The 16,437-nt window shown below is 39.5% G+C and overlaps 1 protein-coding gene across 1 annotated transcript in view; it reads left to right on the forward strand.

The window, feature by feature from the left end:
• xkr7 (XK, Kell blood group complex subunit-related family, member 7) overlaps positions 1 to 14,971 on the forward strand; it is a 79,150-nt gene extending 64,179 nt beyond the window's left edge. Inside the window, exons 2-4 of the mRNA XM_038723823.1 lie at positions 1,708 to 1,907; positions 8,059 to 8,278; positions 9,551 to 14,971. Of these exons, the coding sequence (XP_038579751.1) occupies positions 1,708 to 1,907; positions 8,059 to 8,278; positions 9,551 to 10,352 (1,222 nt within the window). The 3' untranslated portion in view covers positions 10,353 to 14,971. The remainder of the gene's footprint in view (positions 1 to 1,707; positions 1,908 to 8,058; positions 8,279 to 9,550) is intronic.
• Positions 14,972 to 16,437: the final 1,466 nt, after the last annotated feature.

The following is a 16,437-nucleotide window of genomic DNA, read 5'->3' on the forward strand; positions in this document are numbered from 1 at the left end:
CTGTAGCCTGGTTTATTTGCTCCAAACCAGCTGACGGAAAAGCACCTATTTCACATATACTTATTTTTTCTTTTTTGCAACATGTCAAAAGTCCGCTTAAAATTCGGATGATAGTTAGGTGGAAACATGGCTTGTGACCACTCAGGTTTATCTGGGGGACCCCTTTTGAGTTCCCAACATCCAGGTTGGAAAACACTAGTCTAAGGTATCAGATAAACTTCCATTTTATTTAACACCAGTCATGTAACTGAAAACATATAAAATTATTATTTTTTTCTATCACATACGTGATGCTGTAAGCATTCGTTATCATTAATAGTGGTAACTTTTGTAATGCAAAGAAAACAACTGCTTTGTAACACTATTTCCCAAGTCATATTATCTCCCTGTTTTCCAAAAAGTTATCGTGTGTTTTTCTATAAAATTCCACTCCTGTTCCTGACTGACAGCAGCATCTCTTTAAGGCAGACCTCATGCTGGACCAGCAGGTGAAAGAACAGTCCTGTACCTCCTCCCCTCACATCAAAATTTGTCTCCAGATTTAAACAAAACAAACAACAACAATAACAAAAAAAACGAGGCTACTATCCAGCCTGCGCCAGTTGACCTGCCAACCAGTACTTTCACTGACACACAAAAAAATGCATCAAACAAAAGCATAAGCTGAAAAGTGACAGGTGAGGGTGAAGATGTTTCCCTGGAGAAACACACAACACTTCTCCCAGGAGAACAGCATGCAGAAAGTTTTCTCCTTGAAGATGGGATTCAGATGTTTATACTGTTTTGTCAGATGATGCTTGATGCTCTAAAATATCCAAGCAAAACTGAGCATTTTTAGCATTATTGATATATCTGCACTGCCTTCATCACACTTTAGCACCACGGTGTAAACAAAAAACAACTGACATCCTGTTGTTTTTCACTTTTCAATAATTGATTACTCCCTGTATATATATATATATATATATATATATATATATATATATATATATACAGAATGTAAACAATATACTGTGTTATGGAGTTTGTACACTTAACATTACTGGAAAATGACAGATGAAAGATTTAAATCTGTCAAACAACAGGAAGAACTGGCAGTCTTTTTCTTTTGTGTTTAGCTATAGAACGTAATTTGGATGAACTGGTCCTTAAAAGTTGACAGTTGTTGTTGTTTAATCTGCTCAACTGAGATTCCTGCTGTGGATTCTCCAGAATATCTGGGACATTATTGGTATACTTTTTTTAATACTATAAAATTTTATTTGTCTCCATTGTATTTGGGTGGTGGCAAAACCCTATGAGGTTGTGTCTGACTGTTTATCATATTGTTTTGGACTCAATTGTTGACACCTGTGATCAATCATTGTTTTTTAGAAGATACATGTATGGCTACCAGTGGCTTTTCAGTTCGGTCACCTGTTGCAGATTACCATCATTTTGAGATATGTGTATATACTGCAATGAGATGGGTTTTTGTGCGTTTTTGTGCCTGAAGAAAATCTGATTTATAGAAACAATGCACAGCAACAGAAAATAAAATAAAAAACATTGTGGGATCAAATAACAATGTGCTGGTTTCTACTTTTTGCTTTCTGAAAATCTCCAGAAAGTGTCCTGGAAAATGATCTTCTGAAAGAAGCAGTTTCAGGGATGATAAAGAAATGATTAAGCAACATGCATTACTATCTCCCTGTCTCTCATCCTTAGATACATCCATGCTCTCTATCTGGGCGCCCAGAGCCGTTGGCACGGCAACGGGCCCCGTCGCCACTTCCACTGGCGCCTGATGTTTGAGAGTGCTGACATCACCATGCTCCGTCTCCTTGAAGCCTTCCTGAAGTCGGCTCCGCAGCTCGTCCTCCAGCTGAGCATCATGATCCACGGAAACGCCGTCCTCCCTCTGCAAGGTGAGTGAGATGCAATCCCTGCTTCACTGTGAGAAGTCACCAAGTTAATTGCTGAAATCTGGGACACAGCAATATCACTATACTGAAGTCAGATTTAGCAAGAAGGGCTGTAAACATGCCAGATTATTTTAACCACTTGATTTGGAGGTCCAGCTAAAATTGAGTACACTTGAAATGACAGTAATAACTCCTCATTGCACAAGAGAACTCTGTAAAGTACTGAAGCCAGATTTAGTTTTTAGTGCTCAATACGTTTCAAGACCTAAGCAGTAAACCTTTTTAGCAAAATTATATTATTACTGTTAAAAATTATGAAAATAAAAAAAATTATATGAAACAAGACCCAAAAATTACCAAATTATCCTTTAAGAAAACTGATGGTTAGAGAGACAGAGAGAGTTAGAGTGAGATTTAATTGAGAAGGAAGCTGTGTGTGTGTGTGTGTGTGTGTGTGTGTGTGTGTGTGCGTGTGTGTGTGTGTGTTATGGGCATATATCAGTAGGAGAAGCTATGCTTTATTCATGCACCTCTTACAAGAAGCAGATTGGCCTTTGATGAATAAAACAAAACATACTCTCTCTCTCTCTCTCAGACCCAGGTACACAGGCACACACACACACACACACACACACACACACACAAATTGTATACGCTGTCAGCGTTCACACACACCTGTCAGATGCATATCTGAATTGTAAAAACACACAGACAGACATGAAACGTTACACACAAAGTGATGTGCGTTCCCAAATGTGTTAGCGTACCTCAAATTCAATGGGGAGGGACAGGGGGGACTGACGTATCAGCTCAGTGTAGCATGGACAGCAATGTGCTAGGCCGAAGTGCCGGTCATCAGAGCAAACCAGCCATGAGCAGCTACTGTCAGGCTCTCCGCTTCTCCGCTGGAAAGAAAGGAAGTCCAGTGGAGCTTTGACAGTTAATAGAAGCACATTTATGGCCATTTGAGAGAGTTTCTGTGTGGATGCCTTTGTTATATCGGGGCTAGCAGATTTCCAAGTGTGTGTGAGGGAGTGCCAGGTCAACGTTTTAGTTCAGCCGCTATAGTGTTTGTCATGGTTAACATTTTGGTTCCTTAGGTCTGAATGTCTTGTGTTGTGTTTACTGCCACAGAATAGAAATTAATCTTTTTTTCATATTCAACAGTGTCTATCTGCCAACGTGCATGGATGCTATGTTACCTAGCTAGAACCATGCTAGAACCAGTGGTCTCCCACTACGGTTCAGAGCTGCAGTTCTGGTAAAGTTAGGTCATGATCTTGCAAAGTCATTGGCCACACCTTACTGTATACTTGTGAAGATCTTCACTGACATAATAATAATTTTCTCACCATTTCCCTAAACATAATTCTAACCTTAAACATGTCTTAAACCTCAAACAGCCCTTTGAATAGGTGCGGACTAGTGATGAGTCAGTCACAAAAGACTTCTTTAAGTGAACGATTTTGCCTGCCTGTATTAAAGATGAAGAATTCTGCATATTTATTTCTTGCAACAAATACGAATCTAACTTAGGCAGTGACCAGAAGAAGTGGTAATAAATGAAGAGCTGTTTGAGAGCTGAAAGAGCTCAAGGTCTTAAACCTAAAGTCCTCACACAGATACAGTGTCAGCGCACATGTACACACATTTCTGCCTATTTGGGTAACCCACCATCTGTTAATAGTAATAGTAATAGTAACATAATAGTCATATTTTTAAATGTGGGCTCTTACATGACACAGTACATACTCTCCCATGCAGCCTACATCATTGTAGCGCTTATATGGCTCATAAGTTAATACATAACCCAACCAATCAAATTAATCATCTATCAGTGCTGCCAATTAATCATAAAAGTCATCTGTTAGTACAAATCCCAAACATTTTCTGGTTCCAGTTTCTCCAAATGTTGGGATTTGTTGGGCTTTCCAAGCTTAACAAAGTGCATCTGTCTCTTTCTACCCATGAATCCCTTTGCTTTGGGTTCATTTCATGTATAGCTGCTTTGGTTTATTTTCTTAAGCTGCATTTCAGTGGTCTGACCTGTAAACTCAGATGGGGTTTATTAGCTCCATTATCAATAGGTGGGGGCGGTTGTTCATTGCCTGCGGTCATCTTGGATTCATGTCAGATTCCAACTGTACCCAGTTTATATGATTCAATTTTTCAATTCAATTCAATTCAATTTTATTTATATAGCGCCAAATCACAACAACAGTTATCTCACAGCGCTTTTCATAAAAGAGCAGGTCTAGACCGTACTCTGTGATGATATTTACAGAAGCCCAACAGTTCCCACCAAGAGCAGCACTAGGCGACAGAGGCAAGGAAAAACTTCCTTTTAAGAGGCAGAAACCTCGAGCAGAACCATGGCTCAGGGTGGGCGGCCATCTGCCTCGACCGGTTGGGGTGAGAGAGAGAGAGAGAGAGAAAGAGAGAGAAAAAGAGAGTGAAAGAGAGAGAGAGAGAAAAGAGAGAGAGAGAGAGAGAGAGGGATGTAAGGAGAGAGAGAGGGGAGGGAGGCAGCCTACACAATATACACACAGAGGTACAGACAGCGAAGGTAATGTTGCTATAAACTAAATGAAAAATGGTACAGATATTTATAATAGTGTTAATGGTAACCATTGTAATGTTAATGATTATAATAACAATAAGACTAGCACTAACAATAGTCGTTGCAGTAGAGGGTGTCGAGCAGAAACACGGGGGCAGCAGGCGACCCGCAGCCACAGATCCAGACTCCACAGCTCCAGAGCCAGAAAACCTGCAGGAAGTGATAGGAGGAGAGAGGAGAGGGACGAGAAAGCACAAGACTACCAGAAAGGGGAGAAGTTGTGTTAGTAACATGCAATAATGGGATAAGGTTGCATACAGAGGGAGAGAAAGTAGAGGAGAGAGGAGCTCAGTGCATCATGGGAAATCCCCCGGCAGTCTAGGCCTATAGCAGCATAACTAAGGGATGGTTCAGGACTACCTGAGCCAGCCCTAACTATAAGCTTTATCAAAGAGGAAAGTCTTAAGCCTACTCTTAAATGTGGAGATGGTGTCTGCCTCCTGAACCCAGACTGGAACCTGGTTCCACAGGAGAGGAGCTTGATAGCTGAACGCTCTGGCTCCTAGTCTACTTTTGGAGACTCTAGGAACCACAAGTAACCCTGCATTCTGGGAGCGCAGTGCTCTGGTGGGGTAGTAAGGTACTATGAGCTCTTTAAGATAAGATGGTGCCTGACCATTAAGAGCTTTGTAGGTAAGAAGAATGATTTTAAATTCTATTCTGGATTTTACTGGAAGCCAATGCAAAGAAGCTAAAACAGGAGAAATGTGATCTCTTTTCCTGGTTCCTGTCAGAACACGTGCTGCAGCATTCTGGATCAGCTGAAGAGTCTTAATGGACTTTTTCGAGCAGCCTGATAATAAGGAATTGCAGTAATCCAGCCTAGAAGTAACAAATGCATGGACTAGTTTTTCTGCATCATTTTTAGACAGGATGTTCCTGATTTTCGCAATATTACGTAGGTGAAAAAAGGCGGTCCTTGAAATTTGCTTAATGTGGGACTTAAACGACATGTCCTGATCAAAGATAACTCCAAGATTCCTCACAGTGGTGCTGGAGGCCAAGGCGATGCCATCCAGGGAAACTATATCTTTAGATAATGCGTCAAGGAGGTGCTTAGGCCCCAGAACAATAACTTCAGTTTTATCTGAGTTTAACATAAGAAAATTACAGCTCATCCAGGTTTTAACATCCTGAAGGCACATTTGAAGTTTAGCTAACTGATGAGTTTCATCTGGCTTGATCGATAGATATAACTGAGTATCATCTGCATAACAATGAAAGCTTATGGAATGTTTCCTGATAATATTGCCTAAAGGAAGCATATAAAGTGAAGAGGATTGGTCCAAGGACAGATCCTTGAGGAACTCCATGAGTAACTTTGGCGTGCATGGAGGACTCATCGTTAACATGTACAAACTGAAATCGATCTGATAAATAGGACTTAAACCAGCTTAGAGCGGTTCCTTTAATGCCAATGAAATATTCCAGTCTCTGCAATAGGATCTGATGGTCAATGGTATCAAATGCAGCACTAAGATCTAATAAAACCAGTACAGAGACAAGTGACAGGACAAAATATACAAGTAAATGATGTTCTACGTATTAGAGTATCAGGGCCTTGACGGAAAAGTCTTCATCACCCCTGGTCTTTAGCTTCAACACTGGAATGGCTAAAAGGCCACTGCTCGAGGAGTTTGTGAAAGTTTGTATGGACTTGGACTGGCGTTGCAATCTGAACAATATATTGAGAGGCAATAATAAGAATATCGGTCTTGTCTGGATTAAGCTAAAGAAAATTAGTTGCATCCATTTTTTGACATAAGATATCTGCATTGACTGTAGCATACAAATTGTCAGTGGGCTTTATTGGAAGGCATTGCTGTGTGCCATCTGCATAAACATTTATTGAGGTGACATGGTGGCAAATAATATTACCCAGAGGGAGCAAATAGAGAAAGAATAAAATAGGACCCAGACATATTCTGGGGGGTGGGGTTCTAGGTAGGAGAGGTTTCACTTTAAGGCAGTGTTGGGAATTCTGACTCAGTGTCTCGGCCTGTCAATAAGAATTCAGTGGTCAATCATGTCAAACGCTGCAATTAAATCTAATAAAACTAAAATAGAGCACATGCCAGCATCTGCAAGCTTAATGGTCAGGAGGTCCATCGGAATCAGTTGCAATTTAAATTGACCACAGCTACAGATTTCCATTTGGGAAGTCACTACAAAGTATTTGCAATTACCAATAAAGAATAAAGAAAAGTTATTATCTATAATCCATCAAAGTCTCTTCATGACATAATGGTAAATGATTTTAAGCTCTTTCAAAGTCAGTGCAGCTCTTTCTCTGCTCAAATTTTAATGTGTTCTCAGTGTGATTCACGGCTAATTTGAGACAAGACTGCATGATTAACACACATGAATGTTTAATGTGTTAAACTGCACTCTGGGCAGCTTGCGGCGGGTCTCACCACTACGTGTGCGGGCTAGTGATCATTTGACTTCAGTATAAGCTGGTTCAGATCCATTTGGATGAGCGAGGGGGGAGAAATTCCATTATTCAGTGATTGTAGGTAATTCTTTGCTGTTGTAACAACTAGTGTTTCTAAAGATCTATCACTAGTAATTCATTTAAAGGTGTAAAGTGTGTATTTGCAGTTAAGCATCAATTGATTAGTGATTTAATAATTATTAGACATTATGCCATCTTAAGTTGTTCTCACATTGCTTACTAGTTTACTAATTTGGTACTGGTTATTAGATTTGATATAGATATTCATGACCCCAAGAACAGGATTCCTTATGTTTTTGATGAACCTCTCCTTTATCACCAACATCATGAACATTTTCCACTTTGCAAACAAGATATTTCAAATTTGTTTGATGTTTTAAATACACATCTCCAAAGGATGAATCTTTTTCATTTCATTAACTCAGATAGTGATAAATCAGCCAATAGTCATTATTTTTTAAATATGAAAACACAACATAATCAAAATAGTTTGAAAATGAGTTGTTATCAATATGTACAGAGTGGGATCAAAAATAAACTTGTCAGCGCTCTGTGGTCAGGGACAAAATGTGGTCATCATAACTCAAGGTCAACTTTCTACTCAAAGCTTCTAATCACATCTTTCAGTCTTCATTCGCGAATGGTCAGCTGTCATGTCGAGGTCTGCTCCACTTACAAGTGGAGTTAAGATTTATTATTATTACTGTTTCCAATGTTGAAACCTTAAAAATATATTAGGTATTTCTGTACTGCAGTTTCTCCGTACTTGTCGGCCAACATATACAGTACATCAATATTGACTGACTAAACCGGGAGGTTGGGTACATTATAATTCCGTCTTACAATATTACTGGTTTTACTTCAGAACCCATCGATCAATTTCACTTGTACATAAAGTTTCACAGTTAATCTGACTGAAATATTGGTGTTTAATGTTATAATTAGGCTTTGTTGCATGTTTTTTTTATCTCCCTTTCTATCATTTTATTCTTTCACCTCTCTATTACTTAAATGTCTTTCTATGTGTGCCTCTTCCTTCCCTTGCTCTTCTTTATTACTCTCGTCATCTGTCTCTTCAGGTCTCTCAGCCTCGGCCTCCCTGGTCTCTCTGGCCTGGATGATTGCCTCCTACCAGAAGGTTCTCCGGGACTCCCGTGACGACAAGCTGCCCATGTCCTACAAGGCTGTGATCACCCAGATGCTGTGGCACTTCTTCACCATCGGAGCAAGGACAGTGGCCTTTGCCCTCTTCGCCTCTGTCTTCCAGCTCTACTTTGGCATATTCATCGTCAGCCACTGGTGCGCTATATGTGACCTGATGCAAAGAGTCTGGGTTCATAACGAGAAGCTTAGCATTCAACACTTTAGAAAATCACGAATGTGTTTTGCTGCTTTCTCCCAATTCTAGTAACCAGAACGAAATATTCTATGAGGGCTTAGTACCAGTTTATAATTATTACCCAACCATTGATTGTAAATAGTAAAGACTGTAAATATATCCCCTTATATATCCTATAAGCCTCTCAACCAGCTCATAGTTGTTCTACACTGAGTAGCGGTTAATTTATATATCTCCTCCCCCATTCATCGTGGTTATTTATAGATTCATGAAATTGGTAGTGAAAGAATGTGGTGTTCTGTGAGCCCATATTCAACATTCAAAGCTTCATGAATTAATTTTTCTGTTCTGTTTTGAAATGTTAAGGATGGAATGGATGGAATATCCCTTTATATCTAGATCATTATTTAAATCACAACAAAATATCCTATAACATGACTAATGACATCCTGCCATGCTAATCTTGTCATCTTGGAGTGGACTTTCCCCGGGACTAAAGACATGGACACATGTCTTGAACACATTATTGCACTCTGAGAGGCTCTATAATTTCTATTGACAGTCCCCAAGCAGACAGTTTATTTAACCTCTTTAGGTTTAATGAACAATACTTACAGTTTTATTAAAGTGACAAAAAAAAAAAATATATATATATATATATATATTTTGATGAAACTCTATTGCAGGGCGGTTGGTTAAGAGGTCAGAAAAAAGCTCAGGCACGAATCTTCTCATAAAATGTAATCGCAATCAGCCCATTAGACGACGAGATACCTTGTGTTATTAGTTATTTTGTCATGTTATGCTATAGGAATGCAGATAGAGGTTTCTAAAATCACAAATGTGCTTTCCCTGAAGAGCATTGATGAGCTCAGTGAATATAATGTCAATCTGATCATTAGATTTTGATATGTCTAATGTACCAGTGGAAATGTTGGCCATCATTAGCAGGATCCTCTAGAAATGATGAATATCCACCAGGGAATTCATGACAATCTGATCCTCTTCCTTTGGAGTCTAGATCAAATTCTTGTACTGAACACCACTTATTCAAAAATGCATCACCAGGACTCCTGACGCCTTTTTTATTAGCTTTATGAAGTTGTGTCATGCACTAGAGCTGTCCTTTTAAAGGTGTCCATGTTATTTACTATTATTCTTAGTAACATTTCTACGCCTCCTGTGAATTTTTGTGATGACTGGTACTAACATTATTGTTTATTGTCTTTCAGGTGTGTCATGACCTTCTGGATCATCCAAGGTGAGACTGACTTCTGCATGTCCAAGTGGGAGGAGATAATCTACAACATGGTGGTGGGCATCATCTACATCTTCTGCTGGTTCAATGTCAAGGAAGGCCCCAGCCGCTTCCGTATGACCGTCTACTACTCTGTGACGCTGGCTGAGAATGTGGCACTGACTGCTGCCTGGTACACCTACCGTGGCCCACATACCTCCGACTCCTACGCCCTGGTGGTGGTGTGCCTGGTGGCCTGCAGCTTTGCCCTGGGAACCTTCTTCATGTTAGTATACTACTGCTGGCTGCACCCTGATGGGCCCGTTCTGGGCTCACAGTGGGGAGGATGTGTGGACGAGGGTGTAGTGGGTGCGGGAGGGGTAGCAGGAGTGATTGATGCCTGCCTCACCCCATCCCAAGGGTCCCAAACAGACATGGTCATCACCAGCCCTCCAAGGACTCTCCCCAGGACTAAAGACACAGGGGAGCCGGTTCCCGGGGAGCGAGACAGAGACAGGGACAGTTGCCTGCCTGTCTTCCAAGTACGTCCCTCCCCTTCCTCCTCTCCTGCACTCCTTCACAGGACCTCCTCCTCATCCCGTGCACAGGACGGCCCAGTGATCCGTATCGACCTTCCGAGAAAGCGATATCCGGCCTGGGATGCGCACTTTATTGACCGGCGCCTCCGCAAGACTATTCTGCTTCTGGAGACCACATCAGCCGTCAGCCCCAGGATACAGTACAGAAGTAGCATGATGGGCAGCAAAGAGGTATTAGAATATGAAACAACTGTCTAAGCCAACAGGGGCTCTTGAATTTAAAAGTGCAGTCTGGGACCAAGGCTGAGCCTGAGATCAGTTCTCATCCCAGGACTACCTACCCCAGGGGCAGCATGGAAAGGAGACACTGAGTGTCAGGCAACTCTTTAAGAATAGAGGTTGTCAAACTTGATTGTAAAATGTAAAGCGCAAGCTGGGACCAAGGCTCTCCCCTTAGGCTACAGTACAGGAGTAAGTAGCATGAATGAGCCGGGGAAGTAAATAGAATAATACTGAACTGGGATAATCTTCACCTTTTCTAAAAGCTTGGAGGTGAGACATTTAATCTCTCATCCTGGGACCAAGGAGTGTTAGATTTAGTTTCATCCTGCACGGTCAGAACAAGAAGTAAAAGGATTTGAGAGGAATGAAGTTGCAGAGCTTGACATATTTGAGAAACTGTCTGCTGCATGAACTTGAGCCTCGGATCCTGGAGACTCAACAGAGACTTACCAAGGAGCTTTTAGAGACTAGTTGCTAGAGTTTGCACAGGACATGCAATCATTTGGTTTGGTAGCAAATTAGACACTGACTAAAAAATAGGGAATCATTATCTAATAAATATTGCTTTAGAGATTTGCAGGTCAGAATTCACCTAGACGTCTAGGTTCAAACTGTGCTGAATTTGTTTGAAAAGTGATGTCTAGCTTTTTTTAGAAATCTAGGTTGCATATAATAGGTTAGATATGTTGTTTCAACAGCACTTAAATTAATATGTTGAAGTGAAACAGGACATAAATACAGGATAATATATATTAAAAATGTGAATGAAACAACTATAACGTAGATATTTCACTTTTCAACCACATTTAGCCTAGTTTTAACCAAAGCAGGTAGATTTATTTTTACCTCAAAATCACCAATTCATTGCTAAATGAGTGTGCTTTGTTTTGTGAGAGTATGGTACATTTATACTTAACAGGAACTAATTTGGTTTTAGGAGGGAGGCAGAGAAGATTTAGTATAATTTTTTTACACCACCTTGATTCCAAAAGTTTGCATGTCCCTAACAAACTTTGGTTACTGTCCTTCGAGCATTCTGTTCGTGGTGTCTAAAGAGAAATGTGGTCAACACTGTACACCTGTCTCATGAGAACACAAGGTCCATGAAATGTAGGCTCACAAGTCTCACAATCTAGGTCCAGATGGTTTATGAAATGTATGCCTGAATTACAAGTGATAACAGTCATCCATCCATATGGAAGCAGCCATAGCAAAAGTCCCACTGTTTAGATCCCACTGTCACCCCCAACCTGAGAAAGGACTTGTTTTGAAAAATCAATCAGGACTGGATGTAAGGTGGATGACTTCTGCTTTGGCTACGACAATATGACATGCTGTAACTCACCACAAACAGGCCTGTGATGTACAGTTGAATAAATGCAGATGTCAGATAAGCTATTACAATAAGCTGTAGTTAAGTGAGGAATGATTTTTGGTTGAAGAAGCTTCGTTTACTCGTAAGAGTCTAAATGTTGTCCACTTTTCTTGGAATACATACCATGTAGGGGTATGAAGGATATCATGAGCAAACTCGTGCTATGAAAACATTTTCCAGTGTTTGTTTTTTAGGGAGAACAGTAGCTGACGAGAGATAGGCTATGTCTTTCAATCAGGTCAACAGACCCTAAAGAAACCTAGAACGGTTTGTAGGAATGTGAAAACACATACAGTCAGTGGTACAGTAACAGTGTAGGAAAACTGGTAACAAAACCTCAAAGATGCAAAGTACCATGATATTTTTGCAGGCTAGCTAGTTAGCAATAGCTGCTGTTTGTTGTTACAGACTTTTTGAAAGGCTATTTTGTTTACAAAATGAAACCATGTACAGGCCTTTGATTCAAAGTAGATATGTGGACTGACTTTACTTCATCAGTAGACTGATCGGGGGGAAAATGAAATGGTAAGAACTGATGAGAACTTCTCTTTGCACCTTTAAACTGCTGTTGCGATGCCCTGAAGCAAGGAGCAACAAAATCAACCAATTTCAGAGGTCGAAGTTTAAACACAGGTGTGAAAGAGTGTTACTATCAATTAGAAGCAGCTGGATCCTGTTAAAGTCAAGCATGGTCAGCAACAATACCTGAAGGAAGAACAGTTTTAAAAAATCACTAGCATCAAAGCTAACTTCTGTCCTGTCTCATATTACACAACAGATTTCTCTTCGACAGTCTCTCTTTGAAGTTCTTTTCAAATACATTTTCTTTATTTAAAAGCCTTTAGGGTTAGTTTGTGGATTTTAGGTGATCTGATTTGTTGTGAAGTGGGAGCTCTTTAAGTCTATCCCAGAAACATTTAAACCAGTGTTGTGATTGTTTTAGATAAAGACAGCAGAAGGTGTTGGGGTTGTTAGCAATGCACTCAAAACCATTTCTCTAAAAAACATTACATTCCCTATGTGACCCTGATGCATCTCAAAAAAAGCATAAAAGCATGCTCATCAAAACACTTTTAAAGATGCATTTGAGATACTGTGAAGTGATAAAGGCTCTCAGTTTGTAATTTAGTTTAACTGTTTTTTAACCTTAGTGGCTGTTATACCAATATTTTTTTGCATTACAACTCAACAAGCATTTTGGAAGATGCCAACGTTCAGGGGGTCACCAATTCATGGTTAACTGACACGAGCACAAAAACCAAAATATTATGGCACAGTAAAAACTCGTATTGAACTGCTGTGAACTTGTGTCAAAGATACTTAGATTCTAGTGTTTACAAAGCAGGACAAGCACCATCTTTGGACGACTTAAAATGACATCTTTTTGAATTTTAATATCGGTACTCCCCTTGCTCATCTCAATGCTGATGCAGATTGTTTTATCAACATCCAAATTTAACTGAAAAACTGAAGATATCTTGTTAACAAAAAGCCTTTCATTCAAAAAAAATGTCGAACATGTATGAACATGTTCACCGTATTCACCCTGACTAACTATAGGAAGAAAACATTTCCTGTAGATTTAAGCAGTATACTGTTAACTTTTTGAGTAGTGAAGACTTCAAAACAGGTCCCTCCTGCTGCCACCTGGGGGAAAAAAATCCCTGTGCTTGTTGTTGCAGTATGCAGTGCGGTTTTAATTATCACCTTTATGTTGATGATGCATGTGTATATTCTGAGGTATTGAAGGGGCTCCAGGAGAAGATTTTCCGACCTTGTGTACTTTAAGTTGATGAGTAGGGTCACTTACAGCGGTTTATATACTTGCTCTTTTTAATGTAGAGTGGAATCAGCATTGTTCATATAGTTGCCTACGTACCTTGTGGAAGATTACGTAAGTTCCACTAGGGGTCAGATCGGGGGCGAATCACCCCTGACTGAAACCAAAAATATCCCACTTGAGAACTTCCAATTATTAAAATATAAAATATTTTATAATAATATAAAATTCCATAATTAAACATAGTGACACTCAAGGATGTTACTCAGTTGTTAATGTGAAAACGTTGTGTGTGACAAATTCTGTTAGATTGTCTTCAAAACTTTCCACCATTGTTGTTGTCATTTTCTCAGTCTGCTGCCCCTACTTCACTGCTCACATTGTTCATGTGTCTAATTGCATCTTGCAGATGGGTTGTGTTTTTTTCTGATCATGTAATCAATCAACATTTACAGGATCACTGGCTACTCATATACATTGTTAAAGGCAAGTATATAAGCGCTCTGATCCTCACAAGGTTTGTGGTTATACTTCCAATGGAGACCCTGAGGGCAAAAATGTCCATATAAGCTCACTTTGGACATATGTGTGTTTCCTCTGCAGGGAAACTACTGTGTCATTTTTACTCTGGAATCAGGAATACAATTTAAACATGACTAATGGTATTAACTTGATAAGAAGACTTTTATTATCCAGTGTTGTGTCCTACCTGAACCTGTGGATGTTGGTACAGTGGTGACAGTCAAGGCGATGTTAATGGTGCTGAAAATGACTCCGTGTCAGCAACGATTATGTCATGTCGAACACGATAGGCTAATGTACAGATAATGCATCAACCACCCAATCATGGGCGAAGGCGAGGCTTCGCTTTCCCTGATTGGATAATGAACCAGTCCTTTGTTGTTGAGGTAAAATAACAGTTAAAAGTGGTGCGCTGAATATATATCAACTTGAACAAATCATGTTAAAAAGTAAACAGTGAGTTAAAAAAAACTCATATCATCTTTTATTAATTGATGCAAGTATTTATGTTTATTTATTTTTGTATTTGTTTTATATCTATTTATCTATTGTTTACTCACTCAGTGGCCATGTCTTTGGTATGACTCTTATATTAAGATGTATAAACTGAAAATAGATTTTTTTTTACTCATTCTATATATCTGTATATACCAGCGTGGCGCTATACTAGGACATGTGTGTACGAGTATGTGTGCTTTGGTTTGTATGTACGTATTGTATGTACAGTATGTATGTAAGGATGTGCTCTAAGTTTTTTTGATAATGCTGCTTAAACATCCTCTGAGTGAACGAGCAGAAAAATAAACCAGTGGTGAAAATATCTATGACGCTGTTAAAAAAGAACTCAACAAACTGTGCTGATAACTGTAGATGGGAACAATACTGTAGTAAACATGGCTGAACAGCCGTCGAAATAAACTGCTGTGCCTGCGTTTTCTTTTATGGCATTTGAGGTACAACATAACTATTTACAAGTACAATTTTTAATGCACTTTAAATTAATAATTGCAAGTAAGTGAAGCTGTGTTATTCTAGTTCACTACATGTGAGAGGAAAATATTATGCTTTTTACTTTCTTACAAATACTCTCAACTCAGACAATATGGTGCAGTTCTATACATAAAACTACCTAAAAGTATGAAGTAGTGCTAGTAATATAGTAGCACCCCTTTGATCTGCTACAACATTAAAATGCTTCTCATAGGTTAATGTATTAATAATTTAAAACTCTCTGACAGGGGCCATTCTTCACAATGAGTACTTTTTATATTATGAAAACTTGAACTTGTAATGCAGCACGGCATGGGGGTATTGCAACTTTTGCATTGAGTGAATGCTTCTCGGTCCACTGAATGGCTAACCCTGTCAGAAATTCAGTTTATATACTTCTTATTTGAATTGCCAGAGACATTTGATGAGAAAACAGAGTTACTGCTTTGGTCATATCCCAAAGAAATGTTTAATCGAGTAAGTCGTACTTTAATAAATAAGTGTTTCGGGGATTACTAGGCTTAATGTGGATCTGGGAGCATGCTGGTTTGATTGATAGGTGCATCAGTCAATCACATTCAGTTGTATTGATTGGGAGCATCATTTTCTAGTTTGATCAAAAAACAGTACTTTTTCCTTTCTAACAATTCAAGCTCTTCTGTCCGTTTCTCATGTTGAATGGCTCTAAATACTACATTACCCATTAACCTCAACAGCTCTGTGTTACAATCACAAAACACTGTACCACAGTAGATCCAAAATCTAAAAATGTATTTTATTTAAATTACTGAATTTATCCAATAAGTCCTATAAAGCTCAACCTCTAACTTTAGTCCACCAACAGGGGCTGGAGCACTCTGATTGGCTGCATCTTACTAACAGTGGTTGGTCTGCATATTTGGACTGTATTGAGGATTTTCCAGGTGTATAAATGGAGTAAGGCGGAGCTGAAACCAACCCTCTCCCCTGATTCTTCCCGCCCTGTTTCTCTTGTTTCCACTGTCTTACCGGCGACAAAAAAATCTCTCCCTCAAACCGACATCCTTTGATCTCTCCATCTCTCTCTCGCATCATCCCTCCATTTTGAGGATTTGTTATTTATTTGGTGGGCGTCTCTGGAGATCCAGCTACCAAACATGCTCTCTCTCTTTTTCTCTTCGAGTCCAAACTGCACTGTTTGTGTTTTCTTCTCTTCTTTCTTTTCATTTTTGTCTTTTCAGTCAGATCTTTTTTTCATTTACTGCAGACAGAAGGAAGAAAACTTTTCCTCCCCTTTTTTGGCTATGTCTTCCTTCTTCTCCTCATCAACCTTTTTGTCCATCCCTTCCATCGTTTTCCTGCCCTCCCTCCTCTTCCACCTGTCTCTTCTCCTTCATGTTTATTTCCTCCTCATT

The sequence above is a fragment of the Micropterus salmoides genome, unplaced genomic scaffold (genome assembly GCF_014851395.1).
Source record: "Micropterus salmoides isolate LMB-PRFRI ecotype aquatic unplaced genomic scaffold, ASM1485139v1 Ms_hic_scaffold_16, whole genome shotgun sequence".
Lineage (NCBI taxonomy): Eukaryota > Metazoa > Chordata > Actinopteri > Centrarchiformes > Centrarchidae > Micropterus > Micropterus salmoides.